The 24,915-nt window shown below is 41.9% G+C and overlaps 1 protein-coding gene across 2 annotated transcripts in view; it reads right to left on the reverse strand.

Moving 5' to 3' along the window:
* Positions 1-13,498, reverse strand: part of ssbp4 (single stranded DNA binding protein 4) — an 83,087-nt gene extending 69,589 nt beyond the window's left edge. For both annotated transcript variants that reach the window (XM_071487566.1, XM_071487565.1), the window contains exons 1-2: positions 13,343-13,498; positions 3,381-3,453 (exon numbers count right to left, since the gene is read on the reverse strand). In XM_071487566.1, coding sequence (XP_071343667.1) covers positions 3,381-3,453; positions 13,343-13,398 — 129 coding nt within the window. In that variant the 5' untranslated portion in view covers positions 13,399-13,498. The remainder of the gene's footprint in view (positions 1-3,380; positions 3,454-13,342) is intronic.
* Positions 13,499-24,915: the final 11,417 nt, after the last annotated feature.

The raw sequence follows: 24,915 nt of genomic DNA on the forward strand, positions 1-24,915 counted from the left end.
CATGTTGGAGTAAGAAAAACAGCTCAAATACATAAAATACCTACAAAACAATGTTACAACCCAACAGAAGTTTACAGGAAAGATTTAGCTTGACATCCTGAAGTCGACAACTCTTAACACAATAACAACCATCTTTTAAAGGTTTTTAAAAATCTGTTGCTGATTTCAACTCACACAATTGAATACGTTGACTATACTCCTACCATTAGCCTTGAGAGTGTTCATCAAAAATTTCTGTTGCGTTTTGACAAAAATGAAATCTGAACTAGTTTTTCAAGAGCTTTCCAGTTTGAAAAGGAGCTTTTACAAAGAAGTATTTGTCAGTACTGCATTGATTCAGGTCTGTATTTACTAGCATATTATTTCGTTATAGTGCATTCCTACAATCCTTATATATTCCTTTGTGTTTTATTCACTATCACCATTTCTTTTCTTATTGACACATATGGACCTTTGTTATCATGGTAACAATAATAAACAAGTGGTTAAGGGATAGTCATGGGTAAAAGAAATAATGCTGGCTATTGTGCGTTTTGTCGATCCATCCATTCATCCATACATCCATGCATCCATCCATCCCTCAATGCATCCATCCATCCATTCATGCATCCATCCATCCATCCATCCATGCATCCATCCATCCATCCATCCATCCATCCATGTATCCATGCATCCATCCATCCATCCATACATCCATGCATCCATCCATCCCTCAATGCATCCATCCATCCATTCATGCATCCATCCATCCCTCAATGCATCCATCCACCCATTCATGCATCCATCCATACCTCCATCCATCCATCATGCATCATCCATCCATCCCTCCATGCATCATCCATCCATCCCTCCATCAATGTGTCCATCCATCCATCCATCCATCCCTCCATCCATCCATGCATCCATCCATCCTTCTGTCCCTCCATGCATCCATCATCCATCATCCATCCATCCATCCATGCATCCATCCATCCATCCATCCCTCCATACATCCATCCATCCATCCATGCGTCCATCCATCCATCCATCCATCCATGCATCCATGCATCCATCCATCCATCCCTCCATCCATCCATGCATCCATCCATCCATGCATCCCTCCATCCATCCCAACCTGCTCCTTTCCTCCCATCACAATTACTACAGTGCTAGATTACTAAAGGTCAACAATAAAACGTAACTATGGGTCATAAGCTGTTTGCACAGTGTCATTTTTTTTGTTTTGTTTAACAGAAATATTGCAGTGCACTGAGCACTCTTGTTCATCGTAGTGAGAAGAGAGGAGCAGCAGAATGAGGAGGAAATAAGGAGGTGCTAAGTAGTGAGGGGGTTTAACAGGAAGCTATAGAGAGGGAAAGGAGGGAAAATGCGGATGATTAATGCGTAAAAGAAAGGGAAAAAAAATCAAAGCAAAGAGAGTGATCATCTCTTGTGTACTTCAAGAAGAGGTAGAAAGCAAGTGCTAACACGGTCACTGGATGTTGAGTGATGTAGATGAGTGTAACAAATCTGTGTGTTTGCAACCTTTCTTCAAATACTCAAGAGAAATCCCTCAACACTTTAAAGCCTACAGCTAGAAGCACATGAAGGGGAAAAGGTGAAAGGTCAAGCTGCAGTGTTTGTTCAGATGTACCCATTACTGTCGCTGTAATTCTAATACACTGACTCTGTCCATATAAGACAACTAAATAAAAACGAGGCTGTGGTTGAAATAAACAATATCATTAAGCAATATACTGTTGCAGGCGCAACATCTGAGACAACTGGCGTCAAATTGACTTAGCAGTCTTAGCATGCATGCCTTGTGGACATGGACTGTTTGTGTGTGTGCCTCTGTGTCTGTTGTTTTAATCCCTGTCTACATAGATGTTGTTTTAATTCCCGTTTGAGGCCGTCTAAGTGTGTGTGAGTCTCTGTGTGTGTGTGTGCCTCTGGTTGCCTGCGACCCAGAATTTCACCCCTTTCCAGCAGCTCACCAATAACACTCAATCTCTGAGAGAAGATTCACCCACAAGGGCTCTGAATTCAGTGAGGCTCTCTGCAGCCCGACCACTTAATCTCCCTGTGCCACCCCCCACCCCCACCTTCATATTTTAGATGTCCACTCTTGGTTGTTGGCAGCTGGGCCAGCCTTCAACAGCCGTGCCCACCCGCCTGCCTGCCTGCACACTGTAAGCAAAGGCGAACAATTTCTGTCTGATTGCATCTGATTGATGCATCTGTCCCAGCGAGTGTGATTTAGGGCAGATTTCTGTTCTTTCTGAGTTTTTTTTTTTTCCATTTTATCTTTAATTTCTTTCCTTAAAAATCCAAACCCTTTTGAACTCTGAAGGAGATATAACTTTTTAAAAGATTAATTAGGGCATAACTCAGCAAGAGAGCGGATTTCACAAAATTATTCCTTTAACTGAATATGTAATCTGAACTTCATTGCCTTCCACAAAAAAAAGAAAATTAAAACTCAACTTTCCTAAATCACCAAACCTTGTTGCTAGCTCTTTGACAGGTGACCAGCTGTACTGCTTGTTCAAACCGTCTAGCTTACGATACTCTCACTTATGTGCATCATGTGTGCATGTGTGTGTTTGTGTGTGCGACGCATCTGTGATCTTGTGCGGGTGCATCCGTATCTCTATGTGACTCTACACCGAGCTCACCTGATGAAATTATGTCAGTATTAAAGTTGAATGATATAGACCTGCCCTTGCTTGCCATTAAAGCCCTCTCTCAGTGTTGGGAAGCTTTTTAAGTGGAGCTGAATGAAGCCAGTGGGCAGGAGAGGTGTTGCACAGGAGAAGGCCTGGACACAGGACCATTAGCAGGAAGGATGTCCATTAAGGAAGAGGATGCAACACATTAGAGCCCTTACCTCGTCGACAGTTCAGGGGCCTAATATGAAACTAATAAGTCCAGCAGACCTGGGACAAATGGTTATGTTTGGAATGGTTTCAAATACTAAAGGTGCACTCGATTTAACTTACCAATGACTGGCTTCATTTTCTAAATGTCACAGCTGAAAGCGAGCAACAACACAAGCTTACAATATGTCAAACTGCTCTGATTATACAGAATTTATGATTACAAATTAGAGCTAATAATGAAGGGCAGGTAATTAAGTAGCCCGACAGACGCCATGTTTACATTGTGCCAAATTAATAAACAATAAAAAGAACACTGCTATTGTTTAACCTCTGAAAACAAAATAGGTCCTGGCTCACTAACGTTAATATACAGTTTTCAAAGTCCAGACCCCAGCTTGCAGGAAGATTACTGAACAGCTGCTTGAACCCAGAACAACCCATAATGTGAATTCCATTCCCGGTCATACAATAGAGGGGGGAATCCTTTTCCTATCAAAAGGAACTGAAAGAACTTCTTACCTCTGACAGGAAGGTCTGTGCTGATTTCTGTGCGCCGACATGGAGCAAATACTCATACACATATAAAGCTAACCTGGAAAACAGAGACAAGGAGAGAGAAAGAGAGACGTCAGTGCTGAGGATCACATCTTTCACATTACATTTGCTCCTCAAATCATTTCACTCTGGAAAACACTGCTCATTTGAAAGATTTCAAAAAGAAGAAGAAAAAAATAAAGAAAAAAATAAAAAACAAGCTCATGCTCTCTCTTCATCCTTAATTGTGTCGCACTTGTTTCAATTCATGTAGTCCATCAACTATAGTCAAGCAAATGTGCCCAACTGGCAGAAAATCATCACTGTATCATCTGAGATGGAGCTTGGATAAACATGATTTTACAGTATGGAGATCATATACGCTGTGGAGGGGCTGTAAATGTGTGATGTAAAGCTCTGCAGCTCTGAGCTAGAGAGCCTCGGTGGCACTCAGCCATTTCCCTGTGGTTTCAGGAACTCTGCTGTTGAGGCACAGAGGCTGAAAACAAAACAGCGCAGACACTGAGAGAAACATGGACAGAGGAGACGAAAAATATCCTCAGATGTGGCTGAAGTTGGACGCTCAGATATTACCACACTGCTTGCTGCATTCCTGTTATTCCATGTGTTAATGCTTATTTATGCATCAGGCACAGGGGTGGAAAAATTGCTTAACAATAAATGGTAATTTCTGAAAAGGAGAGATTCCGAAACCAACTCACAGAAACACAGTCCTCAAATATTGTCAGCGAGTGAAATATTATCATGAGCATCCCATTGGAGTTATATTTCACATCCTGACAAATACTCACATTTTAACTCTGACTTGGCCCATAAAACTCAAATACGGTTCAGTTATAGGAATGTTAGTGAGAACTTCTGAGACCCAACCTTAGGCTACAACAACAACAACTAAAACATTGCTGCTACAAGTAGCAAAGGATTGAAAAGTTTGGTGGTGACTGTGACACGGCTTGGCTCTACAAACAATCCTTTCACATCACCAAGAGTCATTTGTTTTAGTGTAGACAGCAAAAACATAAAATCTCTTTCTTTCTCAAACACAGATTGTAACAGTGGAAACTGTAGTTGAAAGGAGAAACGTGGCAAATTGAACTATTTAGACATGGGGAGAATAAATCATATTTATCTACAACTAACAACACTGATAATTTGTATTGATTTGGCTGACTATAACATTACTATACTAGAACAAGTCATTCAAAGTTTGACCTCCTGTTTCCTACCAAGAATAAAACGCTGAATAAATCGTAAAAATTCAGTTTGTGTGACACGTTGATCCAAGGCGTAAAATTGATGTTTTCACATAGCATTTGGTTGCCATGGCAACAAGATGACATGGCTCCATGAAGTCATGGCTTTTGGCCGAGAAATACAGATATACAGTACAAGCCCCTGTGAAAGCACAATGTGTAAGTTCAACATTTCAGTTTCGTACAAATTAAACAAACGTAATCTAACGTGTTAAATAATAAGCTTTCGTTGTGCCGGTGTGTGGACTTTGTTACATTGGTATAGATGCAGGCTAGCTGTTTCCCCCTGTTTCCAGTCTTTATGCTAAGCTAAGCTAACTGTCTCCCGGTTATAGCTTCAAATATAACGAACAGATCCAAGAGAGGCATCAATCTTCTTACCTAACTCTGTGCATGAAATCTATAAGCCTATTTCCCAAATGTTGAACTATTCCTTTCACCACTTTAACCTAGATCAGACTGAACAAAGGGCCTGTTTTTCTGTTTTAACTGCAGAGGCAAAAGGACAGAAACTTTACAAAAGACTGATTTATTTTATTTATTTATGATTATTTATTTATTCAAAATCACACATCTCCATATCACAGAGTGTGATTTTTTTTATACTTTCTCTCTCTTTCAACAGCTGACTCATCCTCATTACTTGTCATGGCCATCTCCTTGTTAACTGTGGTAACACTCATCCCTGAGAGACAAGAAGGGATCAAGACTACTGAAGCTGCCCCACACTTCAGGAAAGAACTACTTAATAACGATGATGTTGTCTTCTTCTGTGTTTACAACTAAATAATGAACATCTCAGACTCCTAAACCTGCAGAAAGACACACATGGACCCCTCACTCACAAAAGCAAATTTGCCTTTTTGCCAGCACAAAGACACAGTGTTTTTACTCTAATGCAGGCTACACAGACCACAGACCACAAGTAGAGGGGAGCTGCTGTGCTCCTGTGTATGTTTGTTTTTTGAGAGGATCGCATGCGTCACGGCCAGAGCAGACACTGAGATGTAATGTTTGGGTTGATGCAGGATGATACTGAATAAATCAATAATGAGCCGGGCCAGAACTGAACAACCTGATTCTTTATACTCTCGAAGATATCACTGAATTTCACTGCAATGTCTGATCAACCAGCTGCTGAATCTGCTACATCTGGTCCAAACCAGTTTCAACTAGCAGTAGACACTAGATGCTATCGCAACTTGTATTTCTCACTCTTACATCAGTTACAACTGTATCCACACTCATTTCAGATATTAAGTGTAAACACGCTGTTAAAAAATGTGTGTGTCCATGTTGTGTGATGACGATGAGGGAGGGTGGTCAGGCCTGGTCGCAGATTGCACGTACAGAAATAGGATTAGTTGGAGCAAGCCGCTTGCTGTAAATGTTTAATATTGATCTCAGATGGAGCGGCTGTCCTGGTGTCATCAAGTGAAACTGATTAGTGTTGTGTTAAGGAGCAAACCCATCACATTTAATTACGTGTTGCTGCCTGAAAATGTGTGTAATGAAATTGCTGTGTGATTTGTTCACTTCGGAGGCTTCTATTTCACTTAGTTTGGTTTCACACGAAGTCAGAGCTTCTTGTTCAGCCCTCCCACACACACACCCTCCAGAAAAGACATGCAATTCCCCACTTGTATATACATTTACATCAGTCCAGCAAATTAAGTGATAAAAGTGGTTATTGTGGTTTTCATAAGACGGCCAATTACTAACAGAGCTGTCCGTCACTTTCTTATATTTGATTGATGTAACAAGTTTTCAATGAGACTGTATTTTAGAGCGTGAATATAATTGAAACTGAAGAAATGAAATTGATTTGTCTTTTTTTGCTTGTTTTTGGTGTTTTTTTGGTCAATCACTGTAATTCAGATTAATTGTAATCAGAACATTTGCCTGTGCTTTCGCCTGAACAGTTCAGAGGTGTTTAAGTTTCCCGGCTTTCAGTAAAATGGTGAGTTTACTGGTTTAAAATGTTGAGAAGAAAAAAAAACAAAAAAAAAACAAAAAAACAAAGCCTTCTTCCAGTGTGAAATACCCAGCGGCAGGCGTCAGCTCCTATACACCCTGTTCACACTGTACAGCATCGAACAGAGATTCCCATGAGTACTGCAGCGATGAAATTTTCATGGCAGAGCCTGGTGTGATCTGAGGGGCTCTATGCCCTAGCGATGGGCACCTGCCCTGGCTGCAATGCATTATTTAAAAACACTCATTCAATCCAGGCTTCAGGGGACACCTTTTTATACTCTGTCAGAAGCGGTAAGTGTAACTCGGCTGAGGAGGAGACTTTTTTGCGAGCTGATGGAGCAGAGCCCGAGGAAGGGCAGGTAGATAAAGGAGACACAGGGGTGGATGTACTGTACGGGAGAGCTGTGTCAGAGGGAAACTGAAGGTCAGGGCGTCAACTTTTCCCTCTGTGCATACTGTAAACCTGAACTCCTTCCCTGTGAACGCTGCACTAGTTACACATGTCACTCAGGAATAAAAGATGAGATGCTTACAAGGCAAACCGCAACCACACACAGTCCACTTCACATCTCACATTTCCCCTCCTACACATTTCACTCTCTTTCCTCTGCAGAAAACGTCCCCAAATGAAATATCACAACAGAATACGGTGAAGCAACTTACATGACAAGAAGCAGGAGATCAGTCTGAGTGGGAGGAAGAACATTTGACCTTTGCTTTGACTGCTGACTGGATCGCATGATATAAACCTGGTGTGTGAGTTTACATTGAAATAACCACAAAGCCAAGCAGCATCTGCTGTCTGTTTCTCACGCTCCCTCCCTTCAGGCACAAGATCATTTGCAATAGTTGGACTGTAGCTGGGGCAAAAAAAAAAAAAAAAAAAAACTACAACACCATATCTGATCTTCTTTCCTTTCCTGACCTGAACCTCATGTGGCCTAACTAGTACTTTGCTCCATGTCCACAGATCAAGGAGATCTCTTCCACTGCCCCATTCCCTGGAAACACACCTGACATTTAGCCCCAGGCTGCCCCATCCAGCCTTCCCTTTCCTTCACTCGCCTCCAGAGACAAGGGCCTCTCAGCTGAGTTTAGCCAGCTAAAGCACAGACAGTTAGCAAATTAACTTTCATGTCTTGGCTTCAATAATTCAGCAGTGAGAGCAGGGCCAGGGTGAGGTAAGGTACACACGGAGAAAGTGATGGAGAGGGATTAAGCAGTGCACGTTACTGCATCTGTTTTCACATGTATATACAAATAGAAAAGAATAAAGATATAAAGCATCCATAATTTATAGATTCAGTGGCGTCCTCAATGTAACACAGAGCGTAACTGAATAAAAACACAAAATATTATCTCCTAAATATTAAATATTTATGGACATCTTATAAAGCAGCATAGATCTGACACTATGGTGGTGAACAGGCGTGAATGTAGTGATGTATCACTGGAAGGTGAATGAAAGGTTGGATGCCTGTTTGAGACACCTGTGATACTGTGAAGCTGTTTCACTAAAGCTTATTCCCACAGCACACACTGTTTATATTTGCTTGGCTTTATTATGGCAGTTCCTTTGTCAAAACAAATCAGTGCCTATAAGCACGTAAACACGCATGGCTTTAGCCATGGGTTAATCCACACACTGTCACACAAACACACACACACACACACGCTTACAGTATTCTCACTCTTCCGCCAGCAGCCAGCTTGACTCTGTGACGTCTGCTATCAACAGACTCACCTGTAAGTGTCCTCTAACCTCACAGTGTAACCGTCTGATAACTTGGTCATTTTCAGCAAAGTTCGATTTTCACTCTCAAATATGCTTTTTAAGGGAAAGAGGCAGAGGAGAGAGCTCTGTACTGATTTGTGAGAAGAGATTAATATTGACATAGCTGACATACTTTTGTTATCACCACGGCCTCCTCCCATAGCAGTTAATGAGGACAACAATATGAAGCAAGTTCCCAAGAAAAATTAATCCAAACTTTAGAAAGAATCACATGTTGTCTACGTCAAAAAGACTTGATATTTAGGAACACATTATATCTTTTTACCTGTCATCTGTTCAGACACATACTTCTCTCTGTATTCGAGTAAAATACATACACTCTTCTCCTCTGTGTGCTCTTTTGCCAAAGTGATTAACAACTTCAGGCACGTAGCCTCAATATTTATACTGTCTCCTTTATTTCAAGTGAGAAAACTAACAAATTTGTGCGGATGCACCCAAAGCAGCTGACGAAAGGCAGCATTAATTGACTGTTGACATATCTGAATGAAAGCACAGTCAGCCAAAGGGTGCCGAGGGTAAATCAAGGGTTTCTTTACTTTTAGTGCAGTGTTTCTGCCTATGTTGGTGCGAAGCTCTTTATGCTTCCCTCAAAAGGCTAAAATGCAGATGGCAGAGCCATCTGTGTAGAATCAAAACCATGCATTCAGACCTGAAGATCCCCATTAAACTGCATGTAAATACGTGGGAGGAGCCAGAGGCGGAGTGGAGGATGTAAAGAAGCTCATGTTCAAAACAAACTGATTAACTTTACACTTGAAGTTCTTTCCCCAAACAAATCCAGAAACACTCGAAATCTCACAAAAAGTGTCTGTAAACAGAGAGTATTAGAAAACAAACGCAGGGAGCAGAATTCTTTAGAAAACTAAGGACGTGCTTTAAAAAAAAAAAATGAGATGCTTGATCACGCAATGAAATATTTCTGTGAATGGCACCTTTAATTAAGATGCCGGATTCATCAGTGCACATTTCAAAGAGGTTCCAGTTACTAAATAATAAGGTCACATTAATATTGAAGCTGCTGTGTTACCCCTGTTCAAATTAAATTAAATAAAAACACAGAGAAAAAAACTGTGGAGAGTAATTAATTTCTTTGGTCACAAGGGCAGCAATTCTTCCTCTGTCTTTATTATTATTATTATTATTATTATTAGCATCTCTGCTTACAAAATGTCTAATCACAATAATGCTTCTTAAGGATGCACAAAGAAAACACTTCACTCCCACCTCATGCTTGATACATGTGATCTCAGCACAGCGAGAACAGGCAGCTCAGCTCCACTTGTATGGTGAGGCTTTGGTCGTGTGGAGGAATCCACAAAAGTGTTAAATGTACATGTGACTGCTTTATGTTGTATTTCTGAACAAACAGGTTGGATTGAAGCCTCGGTTCCAAGGCTTTAAAGGAAGTAAAAAAACACACGGCCTTGTGCAGCGTTGTAAACACACTTAAATGCACACTCGAGCTGGTATCTTGGAACATTTTGTATATTAAACCCGAGAACTACTCCACAGTATTCAGGTGGCTGCTGACTGAAGTATTCAGTATTAAACACAGGAGGACTTGTTCTGCTATAGAGGAGCGGTTGCTTTTTCTTTTAAACTTTCTGTGTCTACCCCTGCACACCTGCACACACCCGGTAACATGCATCAAGGCCCCAGCTGTACCAGATCTCACAAATTCCACCTGAAACAAACAAAGCATCACTTCCTATGGCGTTATGGGGAGGACTGGAAGACCAGGAGATAGAAAAAAATGTATCACCTGCAGCACTGAAAGCATGGCAGCACATAAAGTAAGCTGCAGCTCTCACTCTTTTCTTGGTGTTAGTAGAGACAGTGTTGTAAAGATAATTATAAAGATGCTGTTTCTTTTGGCTGTTGCAAGACTTCCAGAGTGAGGTTAATACACAGTTTCCTTAAAAAGCCTCAGCAGCTGGACGTCACTCAAAACGACACCAGACTGCGAACAAAACCAAGTAAGTGTGGTGTTAAAAGATACATTCTGCAGGCCCTCTCTTTCTGAAATATGATGTGTGTACTGTATGTACTGTGTGTGAAATATTTCAGAATTTAATGAGACAGCACTGGCAAATAATACTCACAGCTGCAGAAGTGATTCCAGCAACTTCACGAGGAGGCAGTTTATTAAAATTAAAATACATTCATAAATAAATACTTCCCTCTGCAACTTCGTCCTTGTTACACCAAATGGTCAAGTGTAATTTACATGTCGTGCCCATACCCTTGTATTGCCTGACTGCTTTCAACTGTACAAGGGAAACACACTGCCATAGACAAGGTACATTTTTCTCTAGTTTGTACCAGTTTCTACTCATCCTTCAACAAGTTGTTTGTATCAAGTTCAACAGCATCATAATGTGACTTCATCGAAATAAAGAGAATAATAAGCTTAAACCGGCATTACTGGAATAAAAGTATTGTGTGGAACGCACAGGGAATAATCGCTAAAGTATTTGTTTACAGCTGACGTACAGTGATGTAAGGAGCTAACCGGAACTGATTCCAGCCTTACTTTCAAGACAGATAGATGAGCTGTATTATTAATTTATAGTTTATTCAATTAAGCGAGTATATGACTTGATTATCAATCCTCTAAGCAAGAGCTGCAGCTGTAATGACCGAGTCTGCTTTAATCCGATACAAGTCCATCCGGGGCGTCCTCTTTTCAATATCTGAATATGTAAAGAGCCCAATGAATATGTAAATATGAATATGAGCTAATTCAGTGATGCATTGAGGCAGCTGTTGTGAACTCCACGTTAACAAGGAAACATGTGTTGGCCCTGCGGGGCAGGTTAGGGTGACAAGACAGGTGAGGGGAGAGGGCAAGCGAGGACCATTATGTCCGGACAATGACTGTAGGTCTGTGACACACACAGATACACACACGCTAAACTAAATATATACACAGGTTTAAATAACACGATATTTACTGTGGAGCTTCTGATAAATGAGGGCTGGAAATAGATGCAAACGAAGACGCTTAAAGAAACAAATTCAAGAAATTTTGTCATTCGCAAACAGAAGCATTCATCATTTCCAGTTTTCAAAACACTTGTATTTCTTATGAGTTAATTTATTAATCCTCCTCCTACACCATCATTTGAAATACATGCTGCCTCTGCACTGATTTCACTCCCAATAACACATGGAGCATAATCCACACTCGCTGAACAAGCAAGTGCAACTAAAAACTGTCTAAAAAAAAAAAAAAAAAAAAAAAAGCATTTAAATAACAAATAGCTTTTCGATGTGTTGAACACAGTGTTGAACACAAACAGGTGTACAAGCAGCCTGGCGTCTACTCATGGTTCATATGCAATATTGAAGCATTCTATGCTGGTTCAAAGGTCACTCTGCCTGCTGTTCATAAAGCCACATGGGACTGTTTTCATTTAGGATTCACTCCTCCACCTCAACGCAGACACAAACACACAGAGAGCTGCTCGATTTTCCAATAAACTGATGTGAATTCAGAGTGAAATTAAACACTCTTGGCACCAGACATACACAAAGTCGTATTCGAGGAAGCTTACACTAAGCACATGAGCAAGCCACATCTCTAGAAAGCTTAATCAATCGAATGTGACACTGCAATGTATCAAAGAATACAAGAGTCTCCGAAGAAATTTTGTTTCTATTACAGATGTATGAGGTGCTGTGTACCAGCACAGCCTCCCAGGACTTGACAGTGTTTTCAGATTACAATTGTATCTCAGCAGGGATTCCTACTCACTCCTCCAACCTCAGACTGTTTCGTGCTTAAAAATAGCTAATGATGATAAAAGACTATACGGATCTGAAGTGCTGGGATGCAAAGGAGGTCCAACTCTGTGAATGGTCCCACACACAGATTCCTGATAGCAAATGAAGAGCAGGTATGAGCAGCAGTGCAGCCTCCAGTATATAAGGGACAGTGACATTTAAAAGTTACATTGGATTTCTCTGTTTTATTAAAAAAAGGAGGAATGCATGCACCGACAAATGAAGCTCATACATAAAATAAAATAAAAAAAAAAATTACACACCAGCACAAACAAAAAAAAAAAGGAAAACATGTAACGCAATCGTGTTTAAAAGCACATCTCAACTATTTTTTTTTTTTTTGCAATATTTCCCAGACACAATAACCATCAATGATTACATGCGACCCCACATTCATCACACAGCTCAATGCTCGCGTCTCCTTCATGTGAGCTGATGCTGCAAAAGTTTACCACCGCTGCACGACTGCCGACCGGGACAAAACTTTTCCCCCTCATCGCCGGCACAGCGCCTCAACAACAAAAAAAAAACAAAAAAAAAACAAAAAAAAACGAACTGCAAAAGCGGCACGTCTCTATTTCTTAAAAACAACAGAGCAGTTTCAGCTGCTGAACTGTACCGAGGGGCGCGGAGCAGCCGGTCCGCGCAGGGACGAGCACCCCGCAGAAACACGTCTGAAACGAAAATGCGCTTCTCCCGCTTCAGACGCGGCAGAAGTGAAGAAGATCACACAATAAAAAAAAAAATAAATAAATAAATAAATAAAATAAAATGCATTGTTGCTCTCCGTAAGGCTGCCTCAAGTTACAGGAGAAGTGTGAGCGCTTTGCACACATGAGACAATATCAGTAAATACCCCCCTTGCAAAAAGCAAAAGTGAAAACAAGAGGTAAAATTATATATACAAACAAAAACAAAAACAAAAAGTTGAAGAGACGCACCTCTGAGGTGGTCGGGGGGGGGGGGGGGGGGGGGGGGCAGCGCTCTTTAGCACAGCACACTCCTGTTAAATTACAGCACCTAGTTTAGAAAGTTGACTCCCCTCCTCTGCCCCCCTCGCCCGCATGATGAGCAGGTAAACTCTCACACGAAGCGAGATAAAATGCACTTACTTTTCTCTCGCCTGGCTATCGGAAGGGACGACGGCTCCTTTACCTTTGGCGTACATGCTGGATCTGTTTTAAGACTTTTGCCCCACTCAACACCTGTCAAAGAAAGCAGCCAGGAGCACGCTCCATCTCCATAGCTACCCCTTTAGTGTTTTTCCTCCCCCCTCCCTCCCTCTCTCTCCCCCCCACTCCTCCCCCTCCTCCTCCTCCTCCTCTCCCTCCCTCTCTTTCTCTTCTTCTTCTTCTTTTTTTTTTTTTACATCTCCAACATTGGCCACAAATCAGGCACAGTTTCTATTGGGGGGACTTGAAACCGTCCTCTGTTGGATTTTTTTTTTTTTTTTTTCCCCTCCTCAGCCGCTGTTCCGCAGACCTGCTCCTCCCCCCGCCGCTGTGCGGAAGGAGGGGGGCTTCTTAAAGGGGAACACACGCTTCTTGTTTGCCGACCTCAGAACCGGGAGGAGAGAAAGGGGGAAGACGGGGGAAGGTATTCCGTGTGGAGGCTCTGCTCTGCGGGTCAGCTTCTTCTGGGAACCTGGTTGTAGTTGTTGTTTTTTTTCATTCGTTTTAATTTCACACACTAAGGAGGACACCCCTGTCATTTTTAACATATTAAGTGCTATTACCAATGGGAGGATTATTGTGTCCACATTGTGATGTGTTCTTGACATAACAAGTGATTTTTTTTTTTTTTGCTGTTGTTGTTGTTGTTTTTTTTTTGTTATTTTGTTTCACACAAAATAACTGCTGCACCTTATGAGCTTAGGAAAAGTGTTCTGTTGCTGTGTCAAGGAACAAATGATTTTTTTTTAGTACAGTATCTTCAGAGAAAACACTTAGGTGATTGGTGGTGTCAGAAAGGACACATCTGAGTGGGATTTCATACTGAATATGAAGCAGTAACAATCCCGGGGTCAGCTGTTTCTCCAGGGTGATCTCAGAACAGCGTAGACACAGGCTTCAGTGTATCTGCACATGTGTTTCTGTTCAGTGACCCAACCAGGTAAAACAATGAGGGTGGCTATTATAAAAACTGATGTTAAAGGTAAAGATCTTCCTAAACCACCACACCAAATGAAACAATAAACTCCATATAGATGTCAAAACATATCCATACAACAACTAATCCTCCATTATCTCACTGCTCATGACATGAATTGGAAATGAAAGAGAGCGCTATAATCTAGCTAACATTTGAGTTAGAAACGAGCTAACATGAGTGAACTAAACCAACTTAGCGCTGAAGTTAGAAACTACCTAAAATTAGTTAACTAAGTTAACTTCAGGTTAAGTTAGAAACTGGCTCACGTCAGCATTTATCTGTAGATACTTGACACAATCTAATTCAGAAACTCTGAAGGTAAAACAGTAAAAGGGCAGTAATCCAGGTCATCACAGTCCCCAATACCCTCCTATAATTCAGGCCCTAATGTAAAGCAAATTTTGGCATGTTTAGCCATCTGTTGTTATTTAAAGGATTCTTGTTCAGCCCAGTATCCTCGGACTTACATTACACTGCATCCAAGAGGGGCATTTGATTACGTGGCTGGTGGTCATAAACTTTCCATCTCCATGTGAGGAATGGGGTGGAGAAATGGAAAGTAAGGAGGAAGGAAAAGGGACACCGTTCCAGGATGGGATATAAACCACTCATTAGAAAATGCTGTTTATTCAGCCTCACCTCATTCTGACCCCTTTCCTCACCTGGCACAAGTCTTTCATAGAGGTCATTAAGGAATGAAAGTACGCGCTCAGTGTTGTATTTCCTAATTAGGAGTTTCTGCATTTTTATTTATTTATTTATTAATCTTTAGTCGTAGATGTATAGCAGAATGTCAGTCTAATGTACAGTAAATTTGTGTTATGTTTTGGGCGTAATATAAAAATACAAAATGGAGAGTAGAATACGCACAGTTTTGGTGGTGACTGACCTTAAGTGAGAAAACAGTTAATTAAATCTGAAAGATGTGGCCACTGAATCCATTTTGTTCAAAGCAATGAAAGATGATCCACAATTTAGTCCACACTGAATCCTGTTGTGCGAAGAGCTTTGGAAAAATGAACTTGGTGTTGAGAAATGTGTATTAGCATCTGTGAAAAGTGTAATATTGGACCAGAAACTTTACGATTTACCTCCAATGGCAACATTCAGTCAATGCATGAAGCACGGCCACTTATCAAATTAATTAGCAATGCCGAGAGCGTATGCCCCTGTGTCTGCATTTTCTTTGCTTTGACTTTATCTGCCTCTGAAACTCACCTCACTCTGAACACACCTTTCAGGTCAGTATAACTACGGATCTAAATAAAGCACACATTAAACAGCTTGTAGCCATGGTAACAACTGCTTATTGTTCATTGATTTGTTGTCATTCTGAAAAATACTGACTTACTATTTACTATTTACCTTTTTTTGTCCAGTGGTATCATAAACATAAGATCCTCCAATGTGTGCTGATATAGAAACTAATAGACTCAGTGGAGTAAAACCTGCGTCATATTGTGGAATGTTTTACATTGTGGAGAACTGCATGTGGTGCTTTCTATGGTATCATTAGCTTCATCCATTATTTCTGTAGATTGGGACAGCTTATTGTGTAATATGGCGTCCTTTTTTACTGAGCACAGAATCTCATTCAGTAGTGTATAAAAATTAACTTGGTAATTGGTTGGTTACTTGGTTTTTAATCTGGATGATCTGGCGTTTTCCAACACAATCTGTGTGTGACCCTTTCACACCAAACCTGATGATCCATGATATCCCTGCATCAAGGTCCTTCCACAGGACATATGGGAATATAACAGGGGTCAGGGAGAGCAACACACTGTTTTCTACTCACTGGTCCCGTCAACCCTCTTCATCAAACAACCCATATTACACATGTGGCTCAGACCCTGAACTTGATGGAGGTCGTCTATACAGGTCATGGGTAACAGGAAAAGACTTTTTCACCAACTCTTGACCCATGCTTAATGTTAAAGGGGCAGACACTTGGAACTGCCTGAGAAATGTTTATAATATTCATCACTGGTGCAAGTACTGTCACACTGGTATGAGGAATAGGCCTTTAAATAATGTTGGTTTTCTGAAAACTTTATTGATTTTTATTCATACTGGTGGGTGTTTCTGTGATGATAATGAGGTCACAGTTTATCCACCTTTTTAGTCACCATTATTTAATTCAAACTAAGAAGGAATCACTGTTATATTTTGGCCAAAGTACAGCCTATTATACAAACAGCTCTGAGGTTTACTTTATTGAATCAGCTTTCCGAGCAGCATGACCTTTGGTTATTCTGATGATTAAACAGTCAAAAATGAACAGGTTGTATGTAGAACCAGAAGCGATGAGTTAATCAAGGGCGTTCTTGGTTATCACGGAGGGGGGGCGGGGGGGCTTAAGCAGAAGTCTCCAGTGTCAAGTCATCATCACTGTTCTGCACAGAGAGTAAACTTGGAGCACAGCTTTTACTGTACATTTTATATCTAGCAAAAAGCCACAGTCCGTTTGAGAGCTTTAGCTGATTTCTTGTTAGCTAAATGGGAATGCTCGTCATTAGTCATTCCAACTCTGAAACACCAGGGACCTGAGGGCAACCCACTTTCCCGACACTCTTACACCTCCGACTTCAATTACAAAACAGCTGTAGGGAGGTGGCACACTGGTCATTCCACATCATCGAATGTGACCAGCTTGTATAATAGCATCTATGATTAGCTGCTAGTTCCTTAAAGTAAGACACGTTTAGGGTTTTGTCAGCTAAGCTTAAAGGCAGGATGTGCTTGTGATCTTTAACTTTTAATATCCTATGGCATACCGACTTATCAGGTGCATTTACTGCTCACAGAGATCAGTGTATGATACTGTGCAGGCGACTGGTGTAGGCACAAGGCAGAAACCAGGTCTCAAATATACAGGCACACTCCTTCAAATTACTTCAGTTTGTTGTGATATTTTATTTTTTTGACAGTGTGTTGTCTCTTTTTGGACTCAACTGTGTATTTTGTATCACTTCAACATTTTCACCACGCTGGATGACCAGTTACTTGTCTTGAAAAAGACCAAGTGTGCACAACAAAAAAATTAGAAAACACTGAAAAAGTGAAGCTAACTGACAAAGTTAAATAATGATCCTATTTCAGATTGGTATCATGCCATAGGTTTCAGGGTAAAAACTGTTAATCCCTCTGATAAAGTAATACATGTTTAACGTCACAGGTTAAGAGTAATGATAGTGTTGATATATGATGACTGTTTTACAATATACTTTGAAGTAATACAGCTTGTAGAAGGATATCTTTCACTGATATTTATACACTGGGTCACGTTTAGAAAGGAATGAATGTGATAGATATAAAAGAGACATGATTACGTATTATTATTTGGACAACCTGAATCGATTTTTGGAGGAACCTTGAGTTAAACTAGAGCAGTTTATTCCTGCTTCTCTCTGTCTTTTTCTCTTGTGGGTGGCCTTTCACTCACTCAGACAAACAATGTTGTTGCAAAGCCAGGGACCACCAAGCAATCCCCCTGCTACACTAACTTTCTTCACCCTGAAATGTGTGTTAAACTCTTGTTGTCCTGCTCCAGTCTGCGGAGTGCACTCCTTCCCGTCATGTTATGCAACAGCTCCAGCAGTGAAGATCCACATTAGACGTGCAGGCATCCAGTACCCCTGTTAGGTCTCTGCTCCACCCCGACATCAGCCTGCACGGGAAGGAAAAACACAATAAGTTGCAGTCCAAACCAGCAGAGGAATTCCCCTAGCCCCTGCCTTTGTGAGGCCAAATTATAATTAATCACAGGTTGAATAATTCAGCTCCGAGCGAATGGATGCCTTTCTTAGCCCATTTCTCTGCACCTGCTTCAGGAGGCGTCCCCAGAGCCTGCATGTGTGCATGCGTAGGTAATGTTTGTATGTGTGTGTGGTGGAGGAGCTTCCTCGGGGCCAGTAAAAAGAGCAACAGAACCCAAAAACGACCAAACACAAGGCAGCAGTGAAACCACCGCCCTGTAATCCCTATGACTCAGCCTTGACTCGCATTGGCCCCTTGATCCGCCTTTTCTCCTCTCCTTCACTCTCAGTCCATCTTTCCTCTCCTTGTCACCATTGACTTATAGAAAAGAAATGGCACCTTTACATACATTATGGACAACAGGATTCCTGGAGGGCCTCTGGTTCTACTCAAATATGCCTCTTTAATCTCTGATTGGGTCAACAGGAAGTTCATGTCTGAGCATGTGACTGATTGAAATGGAGACAATGGGGGGTGGGGGGAGGGGGTGGGTTTGGGGACCTTCTGTCTTTCATGTAAGTGTGAAATTTACACAGGAAACTGAAGAGAAACATCAATCAATAAATCATTGAGCCACTGTTAACATGAAACATATATTCATGTCTTGGCTGTCAGCCTCAAATTCATCTCCACAAACAAACTGGTTTTGTTCTGTTGCTGGGTTACGTCATCATAAGGTATTTACATTTTAACTGCAAAAACTACATATCTCTGCAAAAATCATGGAAAGCACTGGGAATGTAGGGAATTGTGTACAACAGTAAACAATTATATCCCCCTGCACAGCATAGCCTGGATAAACATCTACTACTGCTGAAAGATTTTTGAAGCTGTAAGCCCCTGCTTACATAACTTCAAGCGCTCTGTTATCCCAAATATGAACCTGTCTGTCTGTTTTTATGTCTGTCTATCTGCTGTGCACTCTGTCTGTCTGCTTGCCAACCTACCAGCTGCTACGTCTGTTCGCCTGTCTTCCTGTCTGTTTTGATTTGCGTCATTCCACTTGGTCACCAGGTTCGTCTGTGCCATTCCCAAACGCCTGGCACCCTCCCCACACCCCCTTTCCTCCGCTTCATACATCTGACACCCAGCGGCTATTGTGGGCCTCTGCTGTGATGAAGAAAGACTCCGTGCTCTTCAGCGCTCCCATAATTAGAGACAAAGAAAAGAAGCAAAGCTTTGGCACTCGCTGATTTTGTGCCCCTCCTCTGCAGATACAGGTTGCAGACACACATGAAAGAAATAATAATAAAATCCATCTACTATATCTCTCTAGTCTGCCTCGTAAAAACGTTCAAAGTCATTGCAAACTTTAAAAACACTGTTCAACATATTGCACTTGACAGCACAAAGGCCTTAATGGCTGAAACGCATCTGTGTTACATTTTCCCATTTTTCTTTATAACTTGTATACGCCATTACCTCAGATTTACCAGCAGCTAAAGCCACCTCACCATTAATCGAACCTTCAGCCTAGAAGAGATGAGGCCTTACCAGTCGTTTAGATATAAAGCAGAAAGCTTGGTTCAGTTTTGTTGTTTCAGGTTCCAATGAGATGATCACTGTATACTTTGCTGATGCAATGATTGCAACACAAAGTAATATACGAGGAATGAATGCTTGCATGCATTTGACTGGTCAGCGTAGCACATGCAGCATTACATTGCATTAAAAGTTTAAAACCACTTGCATCCACATAAGCGTTTCCAGAGGCCTGCACTACGAAGCAAGTTCAACATAGTTTCCCCATTTAGCCAAAGCGTGTTTGCATAAAAGGGGCGGTGTTTGCAGCATATGACCAGCCGCAAACATGGAGTCTAGTCAAGTCTACTGGCAGCAGAGTGGCATATTTTACTAATGAAGAGCAAACTATAATGCAATATAAAGAAGTTAGCTGCTAAATGCAGGAAGCAAAGCTGGCAAAAATCCCCAACTGTACGACTATGGAAATAATAGGTTTATAATACAACTGCCCCATCATTACAGCACTTGCAGCTGCAACCCCAGCGATGTAAGTCAATTTGATGTCGGAGCACATAGAAAATGCACATAAAAACATAATTCAAAGCAGTACGTGAGCTTACCTTCATATCTCATAAGTACAAGACTTCGGTGTTTCAGTCAGTCTCTGCTGTTGGATGATATTAAGATACAAAAACACAGTGAAATGACCTCAGCATAGCTTGCAGTCCAAAGGAAAAAAAGATTGAATGAAGAAAACAAGAGGGGACCCTCTGACTCTTGCCCTCCAAAGAGACCCTCTCATAATCCATGCACTGAGCTCTATGGGATCTTCTATGAATGGTGATGCCATTTTCCGAGAGAAATAATTGGTCAGTAGCCAGTGCTTTTATACATGTTGCTTTGTTATCTTGAACAATAACCTACTTCAGAGCACGTCAGGTTTGCAGCATGGTGATGAACCCTAGTAAGACGTGAACCACTGTCGTAACCTTGAAAACTCAGGGTAAAACCTGAAGTTAACTTGCTAACCCCTGCTTCATAGCACAGTCCTCAGGTCATTAGTGGAGAGACCTCTGCCCACAGTCAAACATCTGAACAACAGAAAAACAGCTAAATATGTTCTTTTCTATTTTCCTCTCTTTTTGTTTTCTTTTGCCGAACAGAAAAGCTGCAAATCACAGCAGCAACATATTCTCTTTTACACATTTTTCTCTTTCTGTTATCAGATAACAAACCTCATAAAGCTAATAAACACATGTTAACCAGCAGTCAGTTCCATGCTGCTGCACTGCAGTGACAAAATCCTTATTTTAGATAAATACAAGTTAATGCCAACAGCTCTGACAATTGACAATGACAATTAAAATTGGAAAAAGTTTTTGCCACACAGTCTCTGTCATTGTCATTGTCTTACCAATACACACTAAAACGCCAGGCTATACACTCACACGACCGTTTTGGAAAACCTGTCTTCACAGAGACATGTTCACAAATTTTACCATCTCACAGTTGATGTACTTTCCAGTTCAGATTGCTGCTGAAGCCATCTCTGTTGGCACTAAGCAGCAACCTCCGCGGCTGAAAAATGAAGTTAACAATTGCAGTGCTAAAAACTGCAGTTCTGCGAATAACCACTTGTGGCTGGCTCCAAAGGTGAGTCAGTCCTCATAGACTCACATGTGAAAATGCCCAGATTTACAGCAAAAATAAACACGTTTACAGCCTGGTACTCTTTAGCTAATTTGCCCGGTCATGACAACTTTATGGGGGTGACTTTGTCATTTTGAGTGACAGGTGGGTGAATGTATGCTTGCCACAGATGACCCACTTCTTTGGCCATTTTTGCATGAGATGAGTTAGGCCTGATCTGAATCTTCAAAACCGTTCTTCTGAAACCCATGGGTGATGTCACAGCGGCTACGTCCATCTCTATTTAAAGTTTATTGTGGGCACGCCTGCATTGTCAATACAGTGGCCTCTTTGAAAAGAACCATTGTGCTGTGTTTAATCATAAGTAGCTGCTAACGTCTATGAAGATGGCCTTAATGCTCTACATACACTGTGAATTTGTGCAGCTGAGAGTAAGATTTTAGAGCTTTGATTTAGAGCTTTGAAGACAAAGGACATGATCTTCATCAAAACTGTGGCAGTGTCAGAAAATTATGCCAAATCCTCACAATGTGACAACTGCTACAACAAACTTCTACAAACCAAGAATATGATAAGATGATGCAGAACATACAGTGGCCAACATGACATTGTTAGTGCCATTTTTGAACTGAAATGAAAGCAAATCGAGAGTGACAGTGGCACTTATGCCATGGTCAGACTACACGATCTTAAGCCCGATTTAGACGTCGCCGACAGGCTCTAGAAGTCATCAACAAAACCCCCCAATCAAAGGCAAATCAGTTGATCAGCGAACACTAATGGTTATGTGTGAACTCTTCAAAGGCACGATTATTGAGGCTTGCCAACCTATCGCATATGCTGACCAGACATCTAGCATGCTAAATATCTTGCCGAGTCGCCGATGAGCTACAGCCAATGACAGCGCAGGACACGGGATGAGGGGAAAGAGGTAGGAACCCGGAAGCCTACAACAGGAGCAGACATGGTGGAGAACATGGCAAAAAAAAAGCAAAAAAAAAAGGGCTTAAGAAACAGCAGAATTTAATAGACCTTTGGCAGGAGCACTCATGTCTGTTTGACATTTTTAACGTGCATTCATATTTTCGTCTGACCTCCATTTTTCAAACCCTGTTTTGCGCAAAGAATTGTGTATCACTTCTTGTTGGGGTGAAAAAAGTGTGTAGTGTGTGACTCTGTGTCGCCACTCAGTCATGTACTATGAACTCTTTACGACTTCAAGGCTGCCCGATCGCAAGTCAGCAAGTTGTGTAGTGTGAACTGTACAATTATCCGACACCTTGGAAGCCATATAGTCTGAATTTAGCTTGAGGGATTAAATGAGTTGACGATGCACATCTATGCAAACTACAACTGGGGGTGTGCATACACAGACCTGTCCTACACATGTGGTGCATGCATACAGTACATGGAAGTTGCATCTAGTTTAATTTTTATCACACATATTGTGTGGACAGATTCTCACGGACTTGGGCAGATGACCAACATCAGGCAGACCCTTGTGCCCGTGCTGTCATGGAAACCATGACCTGGCCTCAAGAACATACAGATCATAACAGTGAATTTGTCTTAAGCTCACCAGTTAAACTTTACATTTAACATGCGCAGAGAGTGGTATGTGTTGCATGTATAACTGTGTTTTCCTTCTTCACTTTTATTCTCCATCTGATGAATTGTCCCTGTACCTTTAAGAACCAGAAGAAGAGAGGGAAGGGGATGAGAGAGAGTGGGGAGAAGAGCAGAGAGAGAGAGAGAGAGAGAGAGAGAGAGAGAGAGAGAGAGAGAGAGAGAGAGGGAGGTGGTGTTAATGTTCTCATGTGTTTTCTTTCTGTGGGCAGTGGCACAGCCCCACCGCAGCATAAACACGCACATGCACATGCATGAACACACACACACTCACACACAGGAAGGCAACACATTTTTTGATGTGTGAGTGACGGTCCCTATCCACACTCACAGTCAGGGAAGAGAGAGCCATGTTGACAACAATATTCCACAGCTGTGATCCCATCATACTCTGCAGACATGGAAAAGGAAGGGATGGCACAGATAGGAAGTGAGACACTGAGAGACAGAGAGGAGGGGGACAGCATCGGAATGAACAGGGCTGATGTTGATTTTGTGAGTAAAATCTTTGTATGCTAGAGGATGAAAGACCCCAGATGGGCCAGTGTAGTGAAAGCAGTGCCATTGCTCTCTCTATGGCAAATTCCCTAGTCATTGATTCATCCCAGCTGACATCATACAGATGAACATGGCTGTAATGTTACCACCAGTAGCTCCCCATTATTGCTGGGTGATATCTGCGAGGAAGAATCGCTCTGGATTTTTCCAGTGTGGCTTCCTGCTTAGTTTTAGATGGGAACCACCAACAACTAGGCCCATACCCAACAGAGCCACACTAAAACATGTGGTCACATCCTCTGCCTGCTCACTCTCTCCTTCCATTATCCATTACCCACCATGCTCCACCCTGCCACCCTCTACTTCCCCACCACCACAATATATCAGCTTTGCCTTCCTCAGACGGAGAGTCAAATTACCATGACAGTGCCGAAGAGGACGACGGGCCACTGTCAACCCGGAGTGAGCGAGAAGTGAGAGTGGCAGCTAGCTGTTTCTGTAACAGGCTTTGTGGTACCCTGAACCCCTAAGGCGGACCCGGAGGGCGATGGTGAACCACAGTCACACTCTGATAAGAGCCGGCCTCGCAGTGGCAGAGGAACACACGCTGCCTGCGCCTGGTAGGCAGGCGGTGAAATTGCATCATCAGCGTGAAGGCAGCCACCATGCCAAAAACATGCCTCGGTGGAACCCGCAAAAAAATGCCGTGCCAAGTCACTCCTCCTCCTCCTCCTCCTCCTCCTCCTCTTCTTCCTCCTCTACCATCCCTGCTCTCCATTTAGCAACCTCTCTCTCTAATACCACCCCTCATTTCCCTCCCACTGCTCTGTCACATTTTTTAATTCTCTGTTCCAAAACATGCACATGAGCACCCTCGCCAGCATGCGTGCCCACACTAACGCGTGCATACATTTGGCATCACAGTTTGTCTCTGCTGCATGTCTCCCACACACCCTCGTACACCACTGCCAGCCAGCACAGAGCACTGTGACCTTCCACTGCCCCGAGGGCCCGCGCGTATGTGTGTGTATGTGTGTGTGGCAGGGGGGATGGGGTTTAAGCAGACGGGTAATGGGGGTTGTCACACCAGGGAGTCAGGGAGAGACGGTTGTCTGCTCCTCTGTGCCCTACAAGAGAGAACTGGTGCCATTATGAACATCATTCACTCCCTGAGCTTCACAACACAGTCTTCACTGGTAAAACTACCAGTCACACAGGGAAGAAAATGAAACCTGCACCTTTTACAGCCATTAAGCATTTCACTTTACTTCACTATGCATCAACTCATTTGATACTGCAGCAGGCGATTCAGATTTTTCCAAACGTATAATCTTTTCAGTCTGAACACCTGAAAATGTACCATCACAAACTAATTACTGCAGTATGAAAGTACATAGAGGTAAGATTGGTATTTATAAAAAGGCAGTGATGGGTTGATGGCGACAATGGAGTGAGACTAATACGTTGCCAGCTGCGTTTTGTTCCAAAAGACTTGTCAGCTGCTTGCACGTTTGACTAACTTGGCTAAATTGTGTGT

Source organism: Trachinotus anak, unplaced genomic scaffold (assembly GCF_046630095.1).
Source record: "Trachinotus anak isolate AG129_WGS33_773 ecotype Australia unplaced genomic scaffold, CSIRO_AGI_Tana_v1 ptg000010l, whole genome shotgun sequence".
Classification (NCBI taxonomy): domain Eukaryota; kingdom Metazoa; phylum Chordata; class Actinopteri; order Carangiformes; family Carangidae; genus Trachinotus; species Trachinotus anak.